The 21,413-nt window shown below is 49.3% G+C and overlaps 1 protein-coding gene across 1 annotated transcript in view; it reads right to left on the minus strand.

Annotated features, from left to right (window-relative positions):
- Nucleotides 1-21,413, minus strand: part of LOC142310729 (ovostatin-like) — a 67,306-nt gene that overhangs the window by 16,810 nt on the left and 29,083 nt on the right. The window contains exons 15-21 of the mRNA XM_075348355.1: nt 13,549-13,698; nt 13,237-13,404; nt 12,008-12,116; nt 10,404-10,497; nt 9,976-10,207; nt 2,956-3,079; nt 2,750-2,868 (exon numbers count right to left, since the gene is read on the minus strand). Of these exons, the coding sequence (XP_075204470.1) occupies nt 2,750-2,868; nt 2,956-3,079; nt 9,976-10,207; nt 10,404-10,497; nt 12,008-12,116; nt 13,237-13,404; nt 13,549-13,698 (996 nt within the window). The remainder of the gene's footprint in view (nt 1-2,749; nt 2,869-2,955; nt 3,080-9,975; nt 10,208-10,403; nt 10,498-12,007; nt 12,117-13,236; nt 13,405-13,548; nt 13,699-21,413) is intronic.

Below are 21,413 nucleotides of genomic sequence, written 5' to 3' on the forward strand. Positions count from 1 at the left end.
AGATCCTGTGCAGGTGCACTTTGCTCTGTCCTGAGCAGGGCAGATCATAGTATTGTAGTGCGCCTGTGCGGAACCTCAATGCCGGCAACTGGATGACGTAGGACGCATCATGCACCAAGCTTCAAAGATGGCCGAAAGAGGAGGCACCAGTACTGGAGACCCATCCAACCAGTCTGTACTGCCCCGCTGGTGAGTATTAGTCATTTTTACATTCCACACAGCGGCCTGGGCTCTTGTATACAGTATTCTGGAATACTGTATACAAGAGCCCACTGGTGATGGCCGCAGCTTATAGTCACCAAATCATACATACCCTCCTTTTAAAGTGACTAGTGTCTAAATGTATTAGTGTATGTAGTGTATAATGTGTGGATATTTCAAAATAGTTCACATTGGTCCATATATTCTGACCTGTAATGCTATACCTGTGCTCTGTCAGAATATTGCTACTAAACACTAAGGGTGTGCAGTGCCCGGCCGCCCCTGAGTGTTACCGTACAAGTGAAGTTATGATAAATTGGTGTATTTTAGTGAAATGTGAGTGATTTACTGTACGGTTATGGGTTTCTCTCCTGTGCCATTTGGCCGGCCACCATCAGGTGTCACTAGGTCCAGGGTCCCTCAATGTAAGGGAATGTAGAGCTGGAGTGACAGGATGGCAGGGGGTTAAAAACAGGAGGGCAGCCCCCAGCACAGAGGAGATCTAGAAAAAGCTTCCTGGTACAAGCCAGATCAGGACAGACAAGTGAAAGGACCTGGAGGGTCGGGTCCAGCGGAGTAGAGTTGGGTGGTGTGGAGGTGTCAGGCAGAAGAAAGAAGGAGGAAGAAGGAGGAAGAAGGAGAAAAGGAGGAGGATGCAGTGGAGTGAGCACTTAAGCAGTGAGGCATAATTCCAATATGGAGGTGGCAGGCATCCCTTGTTCTGGAAAAGAGAAAATAGCCCCTTAGTGGCAGACACTGCAGAGCTGGGTTCGGTATGAAAAAAAAAAAAAGTTTGCAAATTAAGAAAAGTCTGCCACAGAAATGAAACTGTCTGCAAACAACTGTTCAGTAAAATTATGACAGTCTTAACTAGTGGTTGACTCGTTTGACACTACGGCGTACGAGGCCGATAGTGACAGATCCTGAGAAGCTGGGTGAAGACCCGGAAGTGCAGCTGCAGAAAGGTACCACCTCCACACACTAGGCTTCTCCCAGTGCCGGGGTGGGGTGAGGACCACGATCCTCGCCCACGACTGCCCATCCCTGGCACTTTACAACACCACACATTTTCCTGTATTTCCTAGCATATTCTGGACTGCGAGACCTAGGTGACAATGGTCTACCTATAAACTAGTCTCCTGCCTCAACACGTTTCATCTCATTTGTGATAGTGAGACACATCAGGACGCTAGACCAAATGCCCCACCAACTGATTTTCAGGGGCACAGTTTACTTGTGGCACAGATATGTCTCCGTGTATTTGCATTGTGTGCTGCGCCTATACACGCGGCTGATATAGCCAAGTGCCCGCCATCATCTGCTGAAACACCTCCTGTGTCAACCAACCACACGGTTCCTCTTACCAGACCAAACGTACATGGCCGCGTCCACACAGGATTCCTCCGCGTCCTATGACAGAGGGCATCTCTAGCATTGCTGAGATAGAGGACGCTGTCTAACCTCGGGAGCCATGCAAGTTAGATTTAAGTCATACATCACAACATGTGTTGCGTCTCCATTCTTTCTCCACAACAATACATCCCATTTCACCCATTCGCCTCAACAGGTCCTCTGACTATACCACAAGACCTCAGCTTGTCCGGTGGAAGGAACAAATATAGATTTTGTGCAGATGCAATTAACTTAAAAGCCCATCTATAACCAATCTATAAATGGGAATATATAAGGGATCACACAAAAGGGAGACCTATACATCATAGGAAACCAGTATTCGATAAATGAGTGTACCTGACCACATCTACGTACACAAATTCCTCAGGGATGCCATTCACATTCCTCAATCTGATAACCGCGGCCTGCAGACGTGGGCACTGGACAAAATGTGTCCATTTTTCTTGCTTCACTTTAATGAGACTATGCACAGAATGACTTTGCAAACCAAGTACAAACGCTTGGTAAGTCATGGCACAGGCTTGTGGAAGGAGAGTCAGCCAGATACTGTCACAGGGTGTTGCTGCCATGTGGCAGTTGAGTGTGTGGCCTGAAGTCATGGGTGCTCAGCCTTGAAGCATGGGCGTTAGGCACCCGGTCACCCGCCTTGCTGGTGCAGTCTCTGCGGTAGTGGTTGGCGCACTGTGCCGCACCTTTAAGGCTTAAGATATGAAAGGGACCTACTCATGATGTGGCAGTGGCTTCATATTGTTTAATCAAATGTTAAACCAAGATCCTCATGTTATATAAATTTTTGCCTCGTGGCATTGGATCATAGTATGATTTTTGGATGTGTGGCTCATGTCTTTCTACAGTTATTGCAAACATTTTACTACTCCTTGACCAGATATCCCTCTTGACAGCTCTCGCTATAAAGAGCAAAAAAAAAAAAAAAAAGCTGGAAAACAAGTAGGTTGGTTTAAATGTTTAGCCGCACCATAATGCACCAAGCATCTGTGCTTGGTTTGAACAGTCATTCTGTGCTGACAGAGTCCCTTTAAACCCCATTCACATTTTCTTGCATTGTAGCTTTGGACAAGATTCCACACCACGCCAAAATGGTCAAAAATCTATCACTTATAAAAAAAGGACTCACCTCCACGATAACAGGTTGTACAACGGTGTCCTTGCGTGGAGGTTGGTCAGGGTCATTTGGTCCATCACAAGTTGTGCCAATGTGAGTGGTCGCGGCAGATGCTGTAAAACTGAGCTGGCCTGTAAGGAGGGGGGGAGACAGAAACACCATTAAACGCAGAATTAAGAGATCATGTAGGATGGCGCATGTACATGGATGGTTCTTACCAATAATATTGGCTTGTACTTCCCAGGTGTAGGAGGCTCTACCGTCGGCACAAATGCAGGCTCCCTGCTCACCATTCTTCAGTTCAGCAGTAAATTCATTGGTGTTTTCTAGAGTCACTTGGACCTAAAGAGGCAGCAAAGTAAATAAGTGATACAGAACACCATAGTTTTTGGTCTGCAAGATGCACCGGATTATAAGACGCACCTCCGCCTTATAATCCGTGGTGAACCAGGCCGCCGATGCTGCGGTGGGTGTCCCAGATGGTCACTGGGTGCTGCAAGGTTGGAAATATCCAGGCAGAGGCTGGCTCTGAAGAGATTAGTGGTGCAGGCTTCAAAGAAATGGCGCATGCGCAGATTGAGCTATTGGATCAATAAGCCAAGATCTCATTTGCACACACCCAACAATTATTTGAAGCCTGGACGGCCGACATCTTCAGAGCGCAGAGCCAGCCTCAGCATTGCCCCTGCCTCCTGGGACCCCTTTCCACCACCTTCCAGTAAGCTTTGTTTGGATTGCAAGACGCACCCTTCATTTCCCTTCGTTTTTGGGAGGATAAGTACATCTTATAATCTGGAAAATCCAGTATATCCCTTTGAACTATATAACCACAACAGCACAAAGATACACGACTGGGGTCTGAATTTATAATGACTCGTAATCCAGATTGGTTTCCAAGTGATACAAAATTTGTAGAAGACGCCAGTGTTCGAAAACAATGGGTTAACTTACAAAAGAAGAAGGGAATTTTGTTTACTTACCGTAAATTCCTTTTCTTCTAGCTCCAATTGGGAGACCCAGACAATTGGGTGTATAGCTATTGCCTCTGGAGGCCACACAAAGTATTACACTTAAAAGTGTAAGGCCCCTCCCCTTCTGGCTATACACCCCCAGTGGGATCACTGGCTCACCAGTTTTAGTGCCAAAGCAAGAAGGAGGAAAGCCAATAACTGGTTTAAAGACCAATTCAATCCGAGGAAACATCGGAGAACTGAACCATACCACATGAACAACATGTGTACCCGAAAAAACAGAAAAACCCAGAGAAAACAGGGCGGGTGCTGGGTCTCCCAATTGGAGCTAGAAGAAAAGGAATTTACGGTAAGTAAACAAAATTCCCTTCTTCTTTGTCGCTCCATTGGGAGACCCAGACAATTGGGATGTCCAAAAGCAATCCCTGGGTGGGTAAAAGAATACCTCATGATAGGGCCGTCAAACGGCCCTCTCCTACAGGTGGCCAACCGCCGCCTGAATGACTTATCTACCTAGGCTGGCGTCTGCCGAAGCGTAGGTATGCATCTGATAATGCCTGGTAAAAGTAAGTAGACTCGACCAGGTGGGTGCCTGACACACCTGCTGAGCCGTAGCCTGGTGCCGTAATGCCCAGGATGCACCCACGGCTCTGGTAGAATGGGCCTTCGGCCTTGAGAGAACCAGAAGCCCAGTAGAACTGTAGGTTTCAAGAATTGGTTCCTCGATCCCCCGAGCAAGGGTGGATTTGGAAGCTTGCGACTGTTTACGCCGACCAGCGACAAGGACAAAGAGTGCATCCGGGTGGCGCAGGAGCGCCATGCGGGAAGTAGAACCTGAGTGCTCTCACCAGAACCAACAGATGCAAATCTTTCTGAAATTGATGGACTGGACGAGGACACAAAGAAGGTGAGGTGATATCCTGATTGATATGAAAGTGGGATACCACCTTAGGGAGAAATTCCGGAACCGGACGCAGAACTACCCTGTCCTGGTGAAGGACCAGGAAGGGAGTTTGTATGAGAGCGTTGCTAGCTCGGAAACTCTCCTTAGAGACGAGACCGTTACTAGAAGGCCACTTCCCGTGAAAAGCGGGAAGGGAGACATCCTTCAAAGGCTCGAAAGGCGGCATCTGGAGAGCAATTAGAACCTTGTTCAGATCTCAGGGCTCTAACGGCCGCTTGTACGGAGTGCTGAGAAGACAACTCCCCGTAGGAACGTGCGTACCTGAGGAAGTCGTCGTTTCTGAAAAAATACAGATAGCGCTGAGACTTGTCCCTAAAGGGAACTGAGCGACAACCCATTTTCCTACCTAGATTGCAGGAAGGAAGGAAACATAGACGATGCAACCGGCCAGGGAGAAACACCCTGCGCCGAGCACCGAGATAAGAACATCTTCCACGTCCTGTGGTCAATCTTGGCGGACGTTGGTATGCTAGCCTGTCTCATGGTGGCAACCACGTCCTGAGGTAATCCTGACGACACTAGGTTCCAGGACTCAATGCCACACCATCCGGTTGAGGGCCGTAGAATTCAAATGGAAGAATGGCCCTTGAGACAGCCAGTCTGATTGGTCTGGTAGTGCCTCCGGTTAGCCTACCGTGAGGCACCACAGAACCGAGTACCACAACATCCTCGGCCAATTTGTAGCGACGAGGATGGCGCGGCCGCAGTCGGTCTTGATCTAGCGCAGTACTCTGGGCAACAATGCCAGAGGTGGCACCTAAGGTAGCTGGAACTGCGACCAATGCTGAACTAAGGCGTTTGCCGCCAGAGCTCGATGATTGTGAAACCGTGCCATGAAGCTGGCACATTGTTGTTGTGCCGTGACGCCATTAGATCGACGTCCGGCCTCTGTCAGCGGCGCCAGATCTCCTGAAACCCGTCCGGGTGAGGAGACCATACTCTTTCGGCCACACCTCAGCGACTTAGGAAGTCAGCTTCCTAGTTTCCACACTTGGGATGTGAATTGTGGATATGGTGGATGCCGTGTCTTCCACCCACATTAGAACCTGCCGGACTTCCTGGAAGGCTTGCCGGTTGCGCGTTCTTCCTTGGTGGTTGTTGTATGCCACCGCTGTGGAGCTGTCCGACTGAAGTCGGATATGCTTGCTTTCCAGCCGCTGTTGGAAGGTTTGTAGGGCAAGATACACTGCTCTGTGTTCAAGAACATTGATCTGAAGGGTGGACTCTTGCTGAGTCCACGTACCCTGAGCGCTGTAGTGGAGAAAAACTGCTCCCCACCCTGATAGACTCGCGTCTGTCGTAACTATCGCCCAGGATGGGGATAGGAAGGACCTTCCTTTTGACCAAGAGGTGGGAAGAAGCCACCACCGTAGAGATTCCTTGGCCGCCTGAGAAAGAACGACGACTCTGTTGAGGGACGTCGACTCCTCGTCCCATTGGCGGAGAATGTCCCATTGTAGTGGACGCAGTAAAACTGCGCGAAAGGAACTGCCTCCATTGCTACCATCTTACGTAGGAAGTGCATGAGGCGTCTCAATGTGTGCGACTGGTTCTTAAAGAAGAGCTTGCAGCCCGTAGTGAATGCTGTTTGTCTAGCGGAAGCTTCACTATCGCTGAGAGAGTAAGAAACTCTATGCCTAGATATGTTATCGATAGGGTCGGGGTCGGATCTGACTTTAAAAAGTTGATGATCCACCCAAAACTCTAGAGAGTCTCCAGCGCAACGTTCGGGCAGTGTTGGCATGTTTCCTAAGAGAGTGCCTTGACAAGTAGATCGTCTAAATACGGGACCACAGAGTGACCCTGAGAGTGCAGGACTGTGACTACTGCTGCCCTGACCTTGGCGAAGACCAGTTGGACTGTCGCTAGCCGGAAGGTAGAGCTACGAACAGAAGGTGTTCGTCTCCTATAACGAAGCGTAGAAACGCTAGTGCTCTGGATCAATCGGCACGTGTGGATAAGCATCCTTGATGCCTAATGATGCTAGGAAATATCCTTGGGACCTTGAGGCGATGACATGGCGGAGGGATTCCATCCGGAACCGCCTGGTGTCCACGAGCTTGCTGAGCATTTTTAGATCCAGAACGGGACGGAACGGCCCGTTGTTATAGGTACCGCAAAGAATTTGGGGTAAAAACCGTGACCTTGTTCCTGAAGAGGAACGGGGGTCATCACTCTTTCTGCCTATAGAGTGCACCCTGTTTGCAGAAGAGCAGCGGCCCGGCCGGGAGGTGGAGAAATTCTGAAGAATCGAGTTGGAGGACGAGAAGTGAGCTCTATCCTGTACCCGTGAGACAGAATGTCTCACACTCAATGGTCATTGACCTATGGCAGCTAAATATCGCCAAGGCGGGAGAGCCTGCTACCGACCGAGGCCGCAAGTCATGAGGAAGCCGCCTTGGAAGCGGGTTTTCAGACTGTCGCTTTTTTGGGCGTGACTGAGCCCGCTAAGAATCTTAGCTCCTCTGATCCTTTTGAGTCCACATTGGACGAGGAAAAATGGGACCTGCCCGAGCCTCGAAAAGGCCGAAAACCCCGACTGCCTCTTGCTCTGTTGGGGTTTGTTGTGTCCGGGCTGAGGAAAGGATGAATCCTTACCCCTGGACTGTTTAATGGTTACATCCAACGCTCACCAAACAGTCGGTCAGCAGAAAAAGGCAACTGGTTAGGCAACCTTTTTTGGAAGCAGAATCTGCCTTCCATTCACTTAACGAGCAGACCAGGCTCTGCTTAAAAACACGGAGTAGCGGAGGCTACCGCCGCACAGTTCGCAGAGTCCAGGACAACCTGAATCGCGTAAGAAACAAATGCAGACATTTGAGAGGTTAAGGATGCCACCTGCGGCACAGATGTACGTGTAACCGTGTCAATCTGTGTAAGACAAGCTGAAATAGCTTGGAGTGCCCCAAGGGAGAGAATGCCGGAGCCAACGGTGCGCCGACAGCCTCATAGATGGCTTTCGACCAGAGATCCATCTGTCTGTCAGTGGCATCTTTGAGTTTGCAGTTCCATCTCCCACTGCAACTATGGATCTAGCTACAAGCCTGGAGATTGGAGGATGCCGCTCGGGACACTGGGTCCAGTCCTTGACCAAGTCAGGGGACAGGGATAACGTGTATCCTAAGCCGTTTGGAGAAGCGCATATCTGGATAAGCGTGGTGTTCCTGGACTGCCTCTCTGAAGGCAGAGTGGTCCAGAAAAATACGTGAAGCTGACTCCTCCCCTGGAGGAGCTGTGAGAAATAACCCACATTCTATAGATGGACGCTATAAGATTATTTACTATGGCGTCACGATCAGGTGTATCCAGATTGAGAGCGGTCTCAGGATCAGAATCCTGAGCCGCTACTTCCGCCTCATTACACAGCGAGTCCTTCTGCTAGGACCCTGATGAAACCAAGGCCGCTCATAGTGAGCCCGCTTAGGCTGTCTGGGACTGACGTCCGTGCAGAGCCGTGACTCTGGGATGCGTGTGACATTCCCGGAGCTGTTAGTTATTCACACTGAGGGGGGCCATGGATCAATGATTCAACAGTGCCCATATTGTGAGAGACATGACCGGACTGCTAGGCTTCTAGTATCATAGCCATAGTCTCAGAAAAACTGTCAGTAAATACTGCAGACACCGTCCTCATCCCCTGGCCATTAGTGCATACAATGGGAGTCTATGTAACCTGCCGGCCGTATAGCCGTACATGCTGTACCAGCTGTATAGAAAAACATGTGGTTCTGCACCTTTGTTTTACACAGAGAATATGCTGATAACTCCTCCGCATAATCCAGGAGGGTATATACAACGTGCGACCAAACAGTGCAATGTATATAGTACAAGCATATCTATAAGTGCACTTCTGCACTAGTGGGGTCAGCACCACAGGTGCTGCTTAACGCCTGTTGCAGCGATTGTGTGACTATCAGAATGCCAGGGTCTTCCACACTTGTCTCTGTATCGTACAGAAACTGACACTAATGGCTGCCGGCGTCCTTGTAGAGAAGGAAGCCGTGGGCGTGCCTGAGAAAGTGCGGGAATCCGGATTCACAGTGCACACAGTGAGAGGGGTGGAGTATGCAAAACATACTCCAGCTCTCAGCTCTGCTCTATGCAGCGTCACGCCCCTACCCTGACTGTCAGGGCTGTGGGCGGTAACGAAGGGAGACTAGGCCCAGAAGCCGGGGACTCGAGTTAACAGCGCGGCCGCCGTAAAAGCGCGGGCCGCGCTGAAGTCCCCGGCGCACCACAAGTGCCAGCCGCGCCGCAGTCCCAGCGGCCGGCGCGACCGATTCCTAGAAGTGGCCAGCGTCCCGCCCCTCTCCTGACTGGCAGGTCTGGGGGCGGGAACGAACGGAAGCAGGCCGCAAAAGCCGGGGACTCTAGTTATCAGCGCGGCCGCCGTAAAAGCGCGGGCCGCGCTGAAGTCCCCGGCGCACCACAAGTGCCAGCCGCGCCGCTGCCAGCGGCCGGCGCGACCGATTCCAAGAAGTGGCCAGCGTCCCGCCCCTCTCCTGACTGGCAGGTCTGGGGGCGGGAACGAACGGAAGTAGGCCGCAAAAGCCGGGGACTCTAGTTATCAGCGCGGCCGCCGTAAAAGCGCAGGCCGCGCTGAAGTCCCCGGCGCACTACAAGTGCCAGCCGCGCCGCAGTCCCAGCGGCCGGCGCGACCAATTCCCATAAGTGAGCCTGCTTCAGCGAAGCTGAATGAGGCCATGGCACAGGCGCCGCAGCGCTGATGTCCCCCGGCGCACTACAACACCCAGCATGCTGCGGTGTGAGCGCCAAATGCACGGGGACACAGAGTACCTTGAGGAATCAGGGCCATGTCCCTGATGTACTCCGCTCCATCCAGCATCTTCTCCAGGGGCTGTAGATGGAGCACGGTCTCAGTGCCTGGAGACCGGTAAATCCCACTTCACCCAGAGCCCTGTAAAAAGGGATGGGGAAGGAATCAGCATGTGGGCTCCTGCCGCCGTACCCGCAATGGGTACCTCAACCTTACAAACACCTCCGACATACAGTGGGGTGAGAAGGGAGCATGCTGGGAGCCCTTAGTATGGGCCCTCTTTTCTTCCATCCGACATAGTCAGCAGCTGCTGCTGACTAAAAAGTGGAGCTATGCGTGGATGTGTTGCCTCCTTCGCACAAAGCACAAAACTGGTGAGCCAGTGATCCCACTGGGGGTGTATAGCCAGAAGGGGAGGGGCCTTACACTTTTAAGTGTAATACTTTGTGTGGCCTCCAGAGGCAATAGCTATACACCCAATTGTCTGGGTCTCCCAATGGAGCGACAAAGAAAAAATGGTTCGCACCTTGACACACTGTTCCATGTAATTGCGTACAACACCGGTGAGAACCAAGGTTTCGCCTCGAATAAAAGAATACGGTAGGGAAAGCTCCATGAAGAATGGAAGGAACGCTGTGTAGTTAGCGGAGTATCTCGTCATTCCAAAACCGGTTTCTTCAGAAGTACAGAAAGCAGTTCCTTGCCATTTTGTGATTGTATCTGGAACAGTTTCTGATAAAGTAGCACGGCCTTCGGTGCTAAAGAAAAAAAAATTAAATAAGGAACATTTCTAACAGCAGGGACTGAACAACACCAAAGAAACAACCAGATACAATGAAGTCCTCTTGACAGGTTCACCAAAAATGGCCAAACGTCATCACAATTTCCAACATAGTTGCCAGAATACTTTAATACCGTTGCCAGCTAACATTGAGAGTAGACCTAGATGCTTACTCAAGAGGAACCATAACCCATAGGAAAGTTTCAGAGAAGTCGGTTCTGACAGATTCAATGGTTGCACTTCTGCAAGAGCCTGCTGGACTTGCATCTAAAAAAAAACCAAAGAGAAAAATTGCATGAAAAATACCCTGACTATAAATAAATAAATTGCAAGTGCTTAATAACAGGGTACTTAGTGTATACATTTTTGCAAAAAGGTAAAAAGCTGTCTCACCTCGTCAAGGTGTACCCATCTGAGACAGTCCCTAACCTACTGAAGTTAAAAACATTATCAATACCTGACTTGTGTCATGTCAAACCTCCAATATGAATGGTGGCAAGTGGTCAGCTGTGTCCCAGATTAAATACACAGCAAAGTGAGACGCAATTAGCTGTCCAGTCTCAGTACTAGGAGGGCTGCGCCCCCAACTTGCAACAAAGCAAGATAACATACAAAAAACACCAAAAAACTGAGCTGAAACAATGTTCAGTAAACATGCAACATTAAGCATGTGAATTGCAGCCTTAAGACTAGAAAAAAAACAAAGAGAAAAATTGCATGAAAAATAGTGTATACATTTTTGCAAAAAGGTAAAAAGTATTTTTCATGCAATTTTTCTCTTTGTTTTTTTTCTAGTCTTAAGGCTGCAATTCACATGCTTAATGTTGCATGTTTACTGAACATTGTTTCAGCTCAGTTTTTTGGTGTTTTTTGTATGTTATCTGGACTTGCATCTAAGCTGGCAAATTTAGCAACAGCACCACCACCAACTGCGACAAGAGGAGAAGTGTATTAGTACGTGAAATTACAAAGATTAAGAATACAAGTCATGATGGGCGAACAGAAAATATTTGTGATGGGACTATTCATAAATCTTAAAGTACTATTCCTGTATTAGGGGTACTTTGCACGTTGCGACATCGCTACTGCGATATCGTCGGGGTCAAATCGAAAGTGACGCACATCTGGTGCCTGTAACGACGTCGCAACGTGTAAAGCCTAGATGCGCCGATCAATCGCAAAAGCGTCGAAAATCGGTGATCTGTGTAGCGTCGGTCATTTTCATAATGTCGAACCAATGGGAGATACGATGTTCGTCGTTCCTGTGGCAGCACACATCGCTGTGTGAAGCCGCAGGAGCGAGGAACATCTCCTTACCTGCCTCCACCGGCTATGCGGAAGAAAGGAGGTGGGCGGGATGTTTAAGTCCCGCTCATCTCTGCCGCTCCGCTTCTATTGGCCGCCTGCCGTGTGACGTCGCTATGACATCACTTAGGAAGGAGGCGGGTCGCCGGCCAGAGCGACTTCGCAGGGCAGGTGAGTGCATGTGAAGCTGCTGTAGCGATAATGTTCGCTACGGCAGCCATCACAAGATATCGCATGTGCGACGGGGGCGGGGACTATCGCGCTCGGCATCGCTAGCATCGGCTAGCGATGTCGCAGCGTGCAAAGTACCCCTTAGTCACGAATAACAAACCGTATGCACGTCAATGGGGAACCCGAGTTTTTTTTTTGTGCCGTGACGAATACTGGAATAGTACTCCAAGCATTAGATGAACTTAATATTTGCAAATACAAATAGTTCTAATACAAATGCAATATTAATATTTCTATTTACCAAGATTTTCTCTTGCCATTGGAACAGCAATTTGTGGCGATTGAGGATTCTTGTCACAGACTTCAGGTTTTCTTAGTCTGAGACTTGTTCCAACAAGCAGACCAACTGACTGAAAAGTGAGAAAAAAAAAAAAAAAGTTTCATTTTACAGTTGTGGTGTAGATTAAAGGGAATCTGCCAGGTTTCTGCTTCCTCATCTGAGAGCAGCATGATGTAGAGACAGAACCTGAATCCAGTGATGTATCACTTAGATTACTGGCTGCAGCCATTCTGATAATCGAATTTTTGAGATTTAGGCATGCAGATGAGCCCAGTGAGATGTCAAATCACAACACGTGTGTGTGTGTGTGTGTGTGTGTGTGTGTGTGTGTGTGTGTGTGTTCCTTCCTGTAATAAGGGTCCTGCTGCTTAAACATAGCAAATCAATAAAAAAAAAAAAAAAAAAAAAAAATATATAGGACAGTGACAACACAGGCATGCTTGAACTTTGTCTTAATCCTTGCTTCATCTTACATTGCAAAAACCTGACAGATTACCTTTAATCTAGATTTAAAAAAAAAAAAAAAAAAAAAAAAAAACCAAAACATACTTTTGGAAAAAATAAAGACAAATCATAAACTAAGATAAAATTTTCAGATCCAACACCACAAAAAATAACAAAAACAAAAGCAAATCCATTACAATCTGAAATGATTTTGCTTTTCTAATGCTGTACTTCGGATCATGTAATTTTTAACTCTTCACAATATGATTGTTACATCGTGCCCCTGCCTTTGATGCGGGCTCAGTGCGCGAGCCTGTGACACACACCACACTATCATATCCACGTGGTTATTAACCAGACAAATCCGTCATCACTCATTCCCACCACCCATTGGCGCACCTATATGATATGATCATTGGGCGCCAATGGGTTGTCGTTACCGCCTGTGACAGTCAGGGTGTGAAGCAGTTAATGTCTTTCTGGGACTTGCAAATCAAAAAAAGTCCATGGAGCCTCTGTTAGGAGTCTCTCAGAAACCAGCCAGATATCCCTCTGGGAAGGACCTAGCCAAGGGGTGGCTTTTTAGGAGACCACCATAACCATCATATTAAGTGGCCCTTTTAGTAAATATCCAACTTTTTGATAAGTTTAAAGATATGACAAGGGAAATACCCTCTGGGACTCAGCACTGAAAGCTCTGCACTCCTATTCTGGGAGGTCATCATAGAGAAGAGCTTTATACTAACCTTAAGCTTGTTGTAAGAGTCACCTTCGGAGCTGCTGCTCACAGGCAGGTAGTAGCTACCGTTGTGGAAGATTAGCCTGTTTGGATCCTCACAAGGGGGTGCTGGGTCCTCAACGTCATATCCAGCCACATTGTAGCCATAGTAATAGTACCTACGAGAGTTATAGACCTAAAATGGAGATAAAAGGCTTAGCTATGGTTCCAAAACATTGGGCTACACCACATACAGACGATCATTCCTGGACAGGCAGAACCTATAAGATTAAATTTTGTCCACTTGAGCAAAGCTGAAGATAGTTCTCCAACTACTTACACGGTCAGCTGAAAACTGCTCATAGGGATTAAGAATCAGGAGGCTGGAGTCGATCACACGCAGGGCGCAAAATGAATTGGGATCTGCAGAAAGCAGCACATCAACCGTGGATCCTGGAGAGCCTTTTTCTGATGAGAAAGCCATAGAAACCTAAAAACAAGATGTAAAGACAGTGGTAAAAATGAAGACCAAGGAGTGGCAGAGTGAAGGCAGCGGATTATAAAAAGATACTGTCTTATAGTTTATTATACTGGCAATAATGGTGGGTTTATTCAGGAACAATCAGGAACAAACCTTGTAAGCTGAATTTATTGCAGGAAATATAGGGCATGTCAGTAATTAACTGGATGCACCCTGACTGCTGTGCCCAGGCAGTACAGGGTTAAGCATTCGTCCCATGTCCGAGTTAACACACCCTCCCCTTATAGATTTTGCCTCTCCCCTTATAGATTTTGCCCAATGGGATCGTTCCCAGAGTTCCATAGTTTTCCCCTATATAAAGTCCCTCTCTTCCTGATTCCAGCCTCTCCTCACTGCGTGAGAACCGGATTAAGCTGGTGAGAGATGACTGACAGACTTGGTGACGCTGTCAGGGACAGGATCAGGAGGGAAGGGGACGCATGGCTTGCTGCAATTCTAGGTGAGCAGCGTCCCCCCCCCTCCTGAGGCACAGACACTACAACCGGTCGGCAGGCGGCCTGCCCGTGCAATCCGCCCTCCGGAGCGTCTGAGCCCCTCTGCAGGAGCGTCTCAGCGCGGGGGGCGTGTGCGCGCCTCGCGCTCGGGACGCGCGCGTTCACGTCCCTCATGTGAAGCCCCGCCCACCCACCCAGCTCCAACACATGCAGCGGCCGCAAGCCTTACCTGTCCTGCAGGCAAAGCGGCGCTGCCAGCTTTAACACCATTGCTCCCTGCTCTGCTTCCGTCTGCTGTCCCACAAACGCTGCAGCGCTCTGCACTTCCTCCACCTCCTGTAAGGCCTATTCCCTTAGCTATGGGAGGCCATAACAGCCGCAGCAGCTCCTCCTCCTCCTCAGCAGAGGAGTGTGCTGCACAATTAATGCCCACAGTGGCAGTTTCTTACCCTTCCCTCACGCCCTGCAATGCCTCAGAAGTATGCAGGGTGGGATCTGTGGCAGAAGCCACAAATGTAGCACCCCAAACACTGCCACAAATCATTAACAATCAAGGGGGGATGGGCTGCTCATCCTGCTATGGCTGCAGTGATGGCTTGGCCTCCTGCAGCACCTGCGGTGATGGCTTTGCCTCCTGCAGCACCTGCGGTGATGGCTTTGCCTCCTCCTGCAGCACCTGCGGTGATGCGTTGGCCCCCTGCAGCATCTGCGGTGATGGCTTTGCCTCCTGCAGCACCTGCGGTGATGGCTTTGCCTCCTCCTGCAGCACCTGCGGGGATGGCTTTGCCTCCTGCAGCACCTGCGGCGATGGCTTTGCCTCCTGCAGCACCTGCGGCGATGGCTTTGCCTCCTGCAGCACCTGCGGCGATGGCTTTGCCTCCTGCAGCACCTGCGGCGATGGCTTTGCCTCCTGCAGCACCTGCGGCGATGGCTTTGCCTCCTGCAGCACCTGCGGCGATGGCTTTGCCTCCTGCAGCACAAGCAATGATGGCCTTGCCTCCCACAGCGCAGAACATACCCCAGCCCCCTCCTACTCAATCTGCCCCCTGGGTGGATTATGCAGCGGGTGCTGGAAGCACGGCCCACGGTCGGCGACGCCGTGGGCGCGGTAACCGCTCTGCTGCCTCCTCAGCCTCTTCGCATTGCCAAAGTCCTTATAGGCGTAGTCGCTACGATAGGGATCATGATTGACATACCGGCTATTCTACGCGATGGTCCAGGTCCTCTCGCCGACGTCATCGTTCACGGTCCTCAAGATGGCGTTCGCCTTCAACAACGGCGGAGTCGTTTGATGAGTCTGGAGTGTCTGGTAGGCCCTCTCGACACAGAACCAGCCGCCAGAGGGATGCCGAGACATATATAGACCAGGCGCACGTTTCAGCTGCTCCACAGATACCGCTTAATCCTACAGATCCTCCTGCTGTCGGTGAGTACAATTATTCGGGGGCTTGGGCAGGGCCTGATACAACGGCTATGTCATTACAAACATTGCTAGCACATATTAATACCCCGGGTAATAAGATATTAGTTAACCCTTTATTATTTGGCCGGCAACCTGAAAAGAGACCCGACCCCCCTCCCCGTGCGGATATACATAGGGACACGTTTTTTTTTGTAGTATTTCCCCCTTGAGTTCGCACCTTGATACCGAGACTATTAATAAAATATGGGCCAACGACTACATTGACATTTGGTCTCTGGTATCCACTGAACAATCCACGATTGACAAAGAGCGGCGGTCCGCTGATCGGCCTTTTGAGAGGAAACCCAGAGTCGCGAAAACAATTAACAATTGGCTGCAAGCCTTTTTTGTCATGGGTTGCGTTATGGGTCAAAAGCACCCCGAGCGTTGTTCTGAGCTCTTTATATATGCCGATTCAATTTATAACTCTTTCAAAGCACATGGCGGCTCGGCCTGGTGGCGCTATGATGAAGACTTTCGGCGCCGTTTAGCACTCCAACCCCATTTAGGTTGGGGAGTAAAAGCTACGGACTCATGGTTGCATTTCATGATGACACCAAAAACCCCCTTTCCGTCTGCGGCCTCTGGCAACTCCGCCGGTTCCAGTTCAGTGGCCGTGCGTAGACCCGGCACGTGCTGGTTGTTCAATGAGGGTCACTGCCGATTCTTCGGTCTCTGCAGATATAAACATGAATGCTCCAATTGTGGAGGCACACATGCTGCAGTCAAGTGCTCTTCTCCAAAATTGCCAGCTAAATCGTCGTCAACTCCGTCCGACCATAAAGACCCCGGTGAGCGTAGCCGTGATGGGGCCGTGGCTCGATCGTTACCCCAATAAAGAGGCTGCCGCGCAGTTGCGCTTTGGATTCAGTTTCGGGTTCTTCATCCCCTTCAACTTTACCAGACTCCCTCTTTTTGCTCAGAATCTTAAGTCCGCGCATGAATTCCATGACGTCCTGCTAGACAAGCTTAAAACTGAGTTAACTAAAGGCGGAATTGAAGGCCCTTTCCTTTCACCACCATTTTCCAACTTGCGGGTGTCCCCCCCCCTTGGAGTCATACCAAAAAAAAAAAAAAAAAAAAAAAAAAAGAGCCTGGAAAATTCCGTTTGATACACCACCTATCTCACCCTAGCGGTTCTTCCGTTAATGACGGTATACTCGAGTGTGAGGCGTCGGTGACTTATGTATCTTTCGACAGAGCCATTGAGTTAGTCAGGAAAGCCGGTCCGGGTGCGCTCATGGCCAAGTCAGATATTGAGGCGGCTTTCCGCCTCCTGCCGGTCCACCCGGATTGTTACCATTTACTCGGTTGCTTCGTAGATGGTTATTATTACTTTGACACTTGCCTTCCTATGGGATGCTCAATCTCATGTTTCTATTTTGAATTATTCAGTTCGTTTTTGGAGTGTGCGGTTAAGGTTGAATCCCGTTCCCAATCTGTCATTCATTATCTTGACGACTTCCTGTTTGTGGGCCCTCAAGGCTCCTCCCATTGTCAAGTCTTATTGGATACGTTCTGCACCCGCATGGCCAGATTTGGCGTTCCGTTGTCTGAGGACAAAACTATCGGTTCTTCTCCAGTCCTGTCTTTTCTAGGTATCGAGATCGATTCAAACGTAATGGTCTTCCGGCTTCCAGATGACAAGGTGTCGAAGCTGCTGTCCATGATATAAGGGTTCTGCGCTGTACGGAGTGTGACCCTACGTCAGATGCAATCGTTGCTGGGCCTCTTAGTATTTGCCTGTCGGGTCATGCCAATGGGCAGAATTTTTTTTCCCGCAGGCTCTCACTGGCTACAACAGGTGTTCGGCTCCCTCATCATCGTATCCGGATTACCTCCCGCTTGCGTGAGGATTTGGCCGTGTGGGAAGAATTTCTTTCCAGGTACAACGGTCGCACTTGTTTTCAAGACAGTTTTGTGTCCAATACAGAGCTACCACTTTTTCTGAAACATCTGGGTCGTTGGGTTTTGGCGTTATTTTTAAAGACCAAGGGTGCGCGGAGCATTGGCCTCCCCCCTGGCATACCAACGGTTTCATTTCCGATATAACGCTCCTTGAGTTGTTCCCCATTGTGGCAGCTGTGTCTATGCGGGGCCCTGCTATTCAGAATAGGCGATTTTTATTTTGCTCGGATAACTCGAGTGTGGTCCACGCGATTAATCACCTGACTTCGTCGTCCCTGCCTGTTATCAAGCTGCTGAGATTTTTGGTTTTTAAATGTTTGGAGCTCAACATTTGGTTAAAAGCTCGCTATGTTCTGGGTACATGTAACATGATAACTGATTCCTTGTCCTGTTTTGACTTTCAGAAATTCCGACACCTTTACCCTCATGCCCAAGCAGAGGGACTCTCGTGCCCATCCAGCATGTGGGACCTGCTGGACTGCAGTTGATGCCGTTGGTGACATCCTCCGTTCTGGCATGACGATGTTATTTTGAGTAATGTGGGTTTATGTATTCGCATACGTGAATCCAAGACTGACAAATCCGGTAAGGGCTGCTGGATTCCCTTATTTTCCATATCCGGACCAGTGTGCCCCGTTAGATTTGTTCATAATTATATGGCGGTCCGCCATGGGGAATTTTCCTTCCTAGTTCATGAAGATGGTTCCCCTATGACGAGATTCCAAGTTCCTGTCGGTTTTTCGCAAATGCCTCAGGTCCTTGGGTTTTTTCTCCATTGGAGTTTGGCACTCATTCCTTTAGGATTGGGGCTGCAACGGAGGCAGCCCGGACGGGATTGCCCAATGAAGTTATTCAGCGTATTGGCCGCTGGCGTTCGGCTTGTTTTGCACGCTATATCAGACCGGAACTACTGCTTCATTGATAATTTCCTTTGCAGGTTGTCTGTTAAAATGCCAGTTGCTGTTCCCGCACTAACGGTTTTTTACTTTTAGGTGCTGCTAAACCGGTGTTTTGGCTGCTCTGCCATTCCTATATTTTCTGGGCTGGACAGCGAGCTGAGAATTGACCTGGCGGACGGGCCCTTGGATTCCGTGGCTTTGAGGTCAACTGGAGAGGAATTAGGGGTCTGATCTGGCCTCAGGTTCTCCCGGAGGTAGTTGGGATCGCTAGGTCAGCCCTATCACCAGTGGTCCTTGTCATCCATGCCGGAGGGAATGACCTCGGTTCTCGTCGTTTGGAGGAGCTCATTACTACCATGCGATCGGATTTGGATAAGTTTCATGCATTTTTTCCAGAGCTGGTCATCGTGTGGTCCGAGGTCGTTTCTCGGGTTGTATGGCGGAGGGCACAGGGTGCTGCAGCGCTCGAGCGCTCTCGCCGTACGCTCAATTCGCGTATATCGCGATTTGTGTGTTTTAAAGCGGGAATTGTGGTGCGACATCAGCAATTAGAAGGGGACAATTCGCCCCTCATGATTACGGATGGCGTTCATTTGAACGAAATTGGCTTAGACATATTCTTGTCTGGCCTACAAGATGGCGTAGAGCAAGCGCTGTGTTTGATGGGTGGGGGTCGGAGCGCAGTCTAAAGTCTTTGCTCCTCCGTGGCGGTATTTATCCAAAACTGGTATGTTTGTTAAGCTGAAGTGCGCCGGGAGTCCGGCCTGGCACAACGCTTCGTTTTGGAAGTTGCTAATAGTTATGGTTATCTTTGCTGTGACCGACCTACCTCCACAAAAATGATGAGAGTATAAGTGTTTTTTGATAAAGCTCTCCAATAAAGTTTTATATTTTGGTTACATCGGTGTCGGTGTGTTTAATCGGACATGGGACGTGTTGGTTGGGTGTTCAGGGTCTCAGCAGTCTCATTTGTCTATGTGCAAGAGGCTTCCTCGCTCATGGACGTAGGGAAAAGAATAGTCACATACTCTCCCTGTGAGACCGAGTGATCGAGATATCTAGAAGTTTTCACTAAGCATGTGCCAATGCCCCCCACTCAACAACTTATCCTGTTAGTCCCATTGCAGTTCTGAAGGCCTCAAACTTTGCTCTTCACAAATGGCTGTGTCATGCCATCATCTGGTCAGATTATTCACTAATTAAAGCATACCACATTCCACTGAAGGAACCGTCACACTAAACGACGTACCAGCGATTCCGTCCACGATATGACCTGGTCAGGATCGCTGGTGTGTCGCTACATGGTCGCTGGTGAGCTGTTAAACAGGCAGATCTCACCAGCAACCAGCAAAACGTGGAAGCAATGCTGCGCTTGGTAACTAAGGTAAATATCAGGTAACCAAGCAAAAGGTTACCTGATATTTACACTGGTTACAAGCGCACACCGCTTAGCGCTGGCTCCCTGCACTCGTAGCCAGAGTACACATCGGGTTAATAAGCAAACCGCTTTGCTTATTTACCCGATGAGTACTCTGGCTACACGTGCAGGGAGCTGGCACTGGCAGCCTGAGAGCAGCGGGCGCTGGTAATCAAAGTAAATATCGGGTAAACAAGCAAAGGCTTTGCTTGGTTACCTGATATTTACCTTGGTTACCAGCGTCCGCAGAAGCCGGTTCCCTGCTCCCTGCACATTCAGATCATTGCTCTCTCGCTGTTACACACAGCGATGTGTGCTTTACAGCGGGAGAGCAACAACAAAAAAAAAAAAAAAGTCCAGGACATTCAGCAATGACCGGCGACCTCACAGCAGGGGCCAGGTCGTTGCTGGATGTCAGTGACAGCTAGCAAAATCCCTGTTGCGTCACAAAACCGTGACTCAGCAGCAACGTCGCTAGTGATGTCAGTGTGTGACGTGGCCTTTAAGTCACGCAAGTGGTGATGTTTTGCATTCATGTGCTTAGTTCTGCCACTAATCTTCTCACATCTGGCAATTTTAATGCATCCTTGGTTGATTTCGTAGATAACAGTTGACCGAGCCAAGTCACTTGCCAAAATCTTCCAAAAGTTGTTGTTTCAACCAAATTACTTTTTGACTGGCATGATCAGCAGCTAAATATCCATTTTAATTTTCCCTCACATCTGATGACCCCACCCCTTTGAAGAAGGAAGCGCCGAAACACGAGCATCAGGGGAAGGAGTCACTACCCATAGCTGCTGCCTCTGCAACTTTAGGTAAAATGTATTTTCATTTCAAGCGCCAGCACCTGGAAGGTGTTGGTACTGACTACTGGTGAGTGATCAGGTTTTTTGTGTGCATTTAGACGTGACTGGACATCTTTGCACTTTTGCTTATTTAACCCCCATGTTGCACATGACACTTTATATACATAAAAAGAAACCAATTATGGCTACATAATGTTTCTCCTTTGATTACATATACCATATATTGCGTAACATCTCTAAAGCCCGCTTTACACGTTACAATATATCTTACGATATGTCGGCGGGGTCACGACGTAAGTGACGCACATCCGGCATCGTAAGGTACATTGTAGCGCATGACAGTTACGTGCGATTGAACGTTAAAATGTTCATCGAATGCACGTCGGTCAATTCCTACAAAATTGAACGTCAGAAAGTTAATCGTACCCAGGGTAGCACACATTGCAGTGTGTGACACCCCAGGAACGATGAACAGATCTTAACTGCGTCCTGCGGCTCCCGGCCAGCAATGCGGTAGGAAGGAGGTGGGCGGGATGTTTACGTCCTGCTCATCTCCGCCCCTATTGGCCGGCTGCCGCGTGACGTCGATGTGACGCCGAATGTCCCTCCCACTCTAGGAAGTGGACGTTCGCCGCCCACATCGAGGTCGTATGGATGGGCAAGTACATGTGACGGAGGTTAATAGTTTGTGCGGCAGATTCAACAAATTGAACGTGCCACACATACGATGGGGCGGTT

This window comes from Anomaloglossus baeobatrachus, chromosome 5 (assembly GCF_048569485.1).
Source record: "Anomaloglossus baeobatrachus isolate aAnoBae1 chromosome 5, aAnoBae1.hap1, whole genome shotgun sequence".
NCBI lineage: Eukaryota > Metazoa > Chordata > Amphibia > Anura > Aromobatidae > Anomaloglossus > Anomaloglossus baeobatrachus.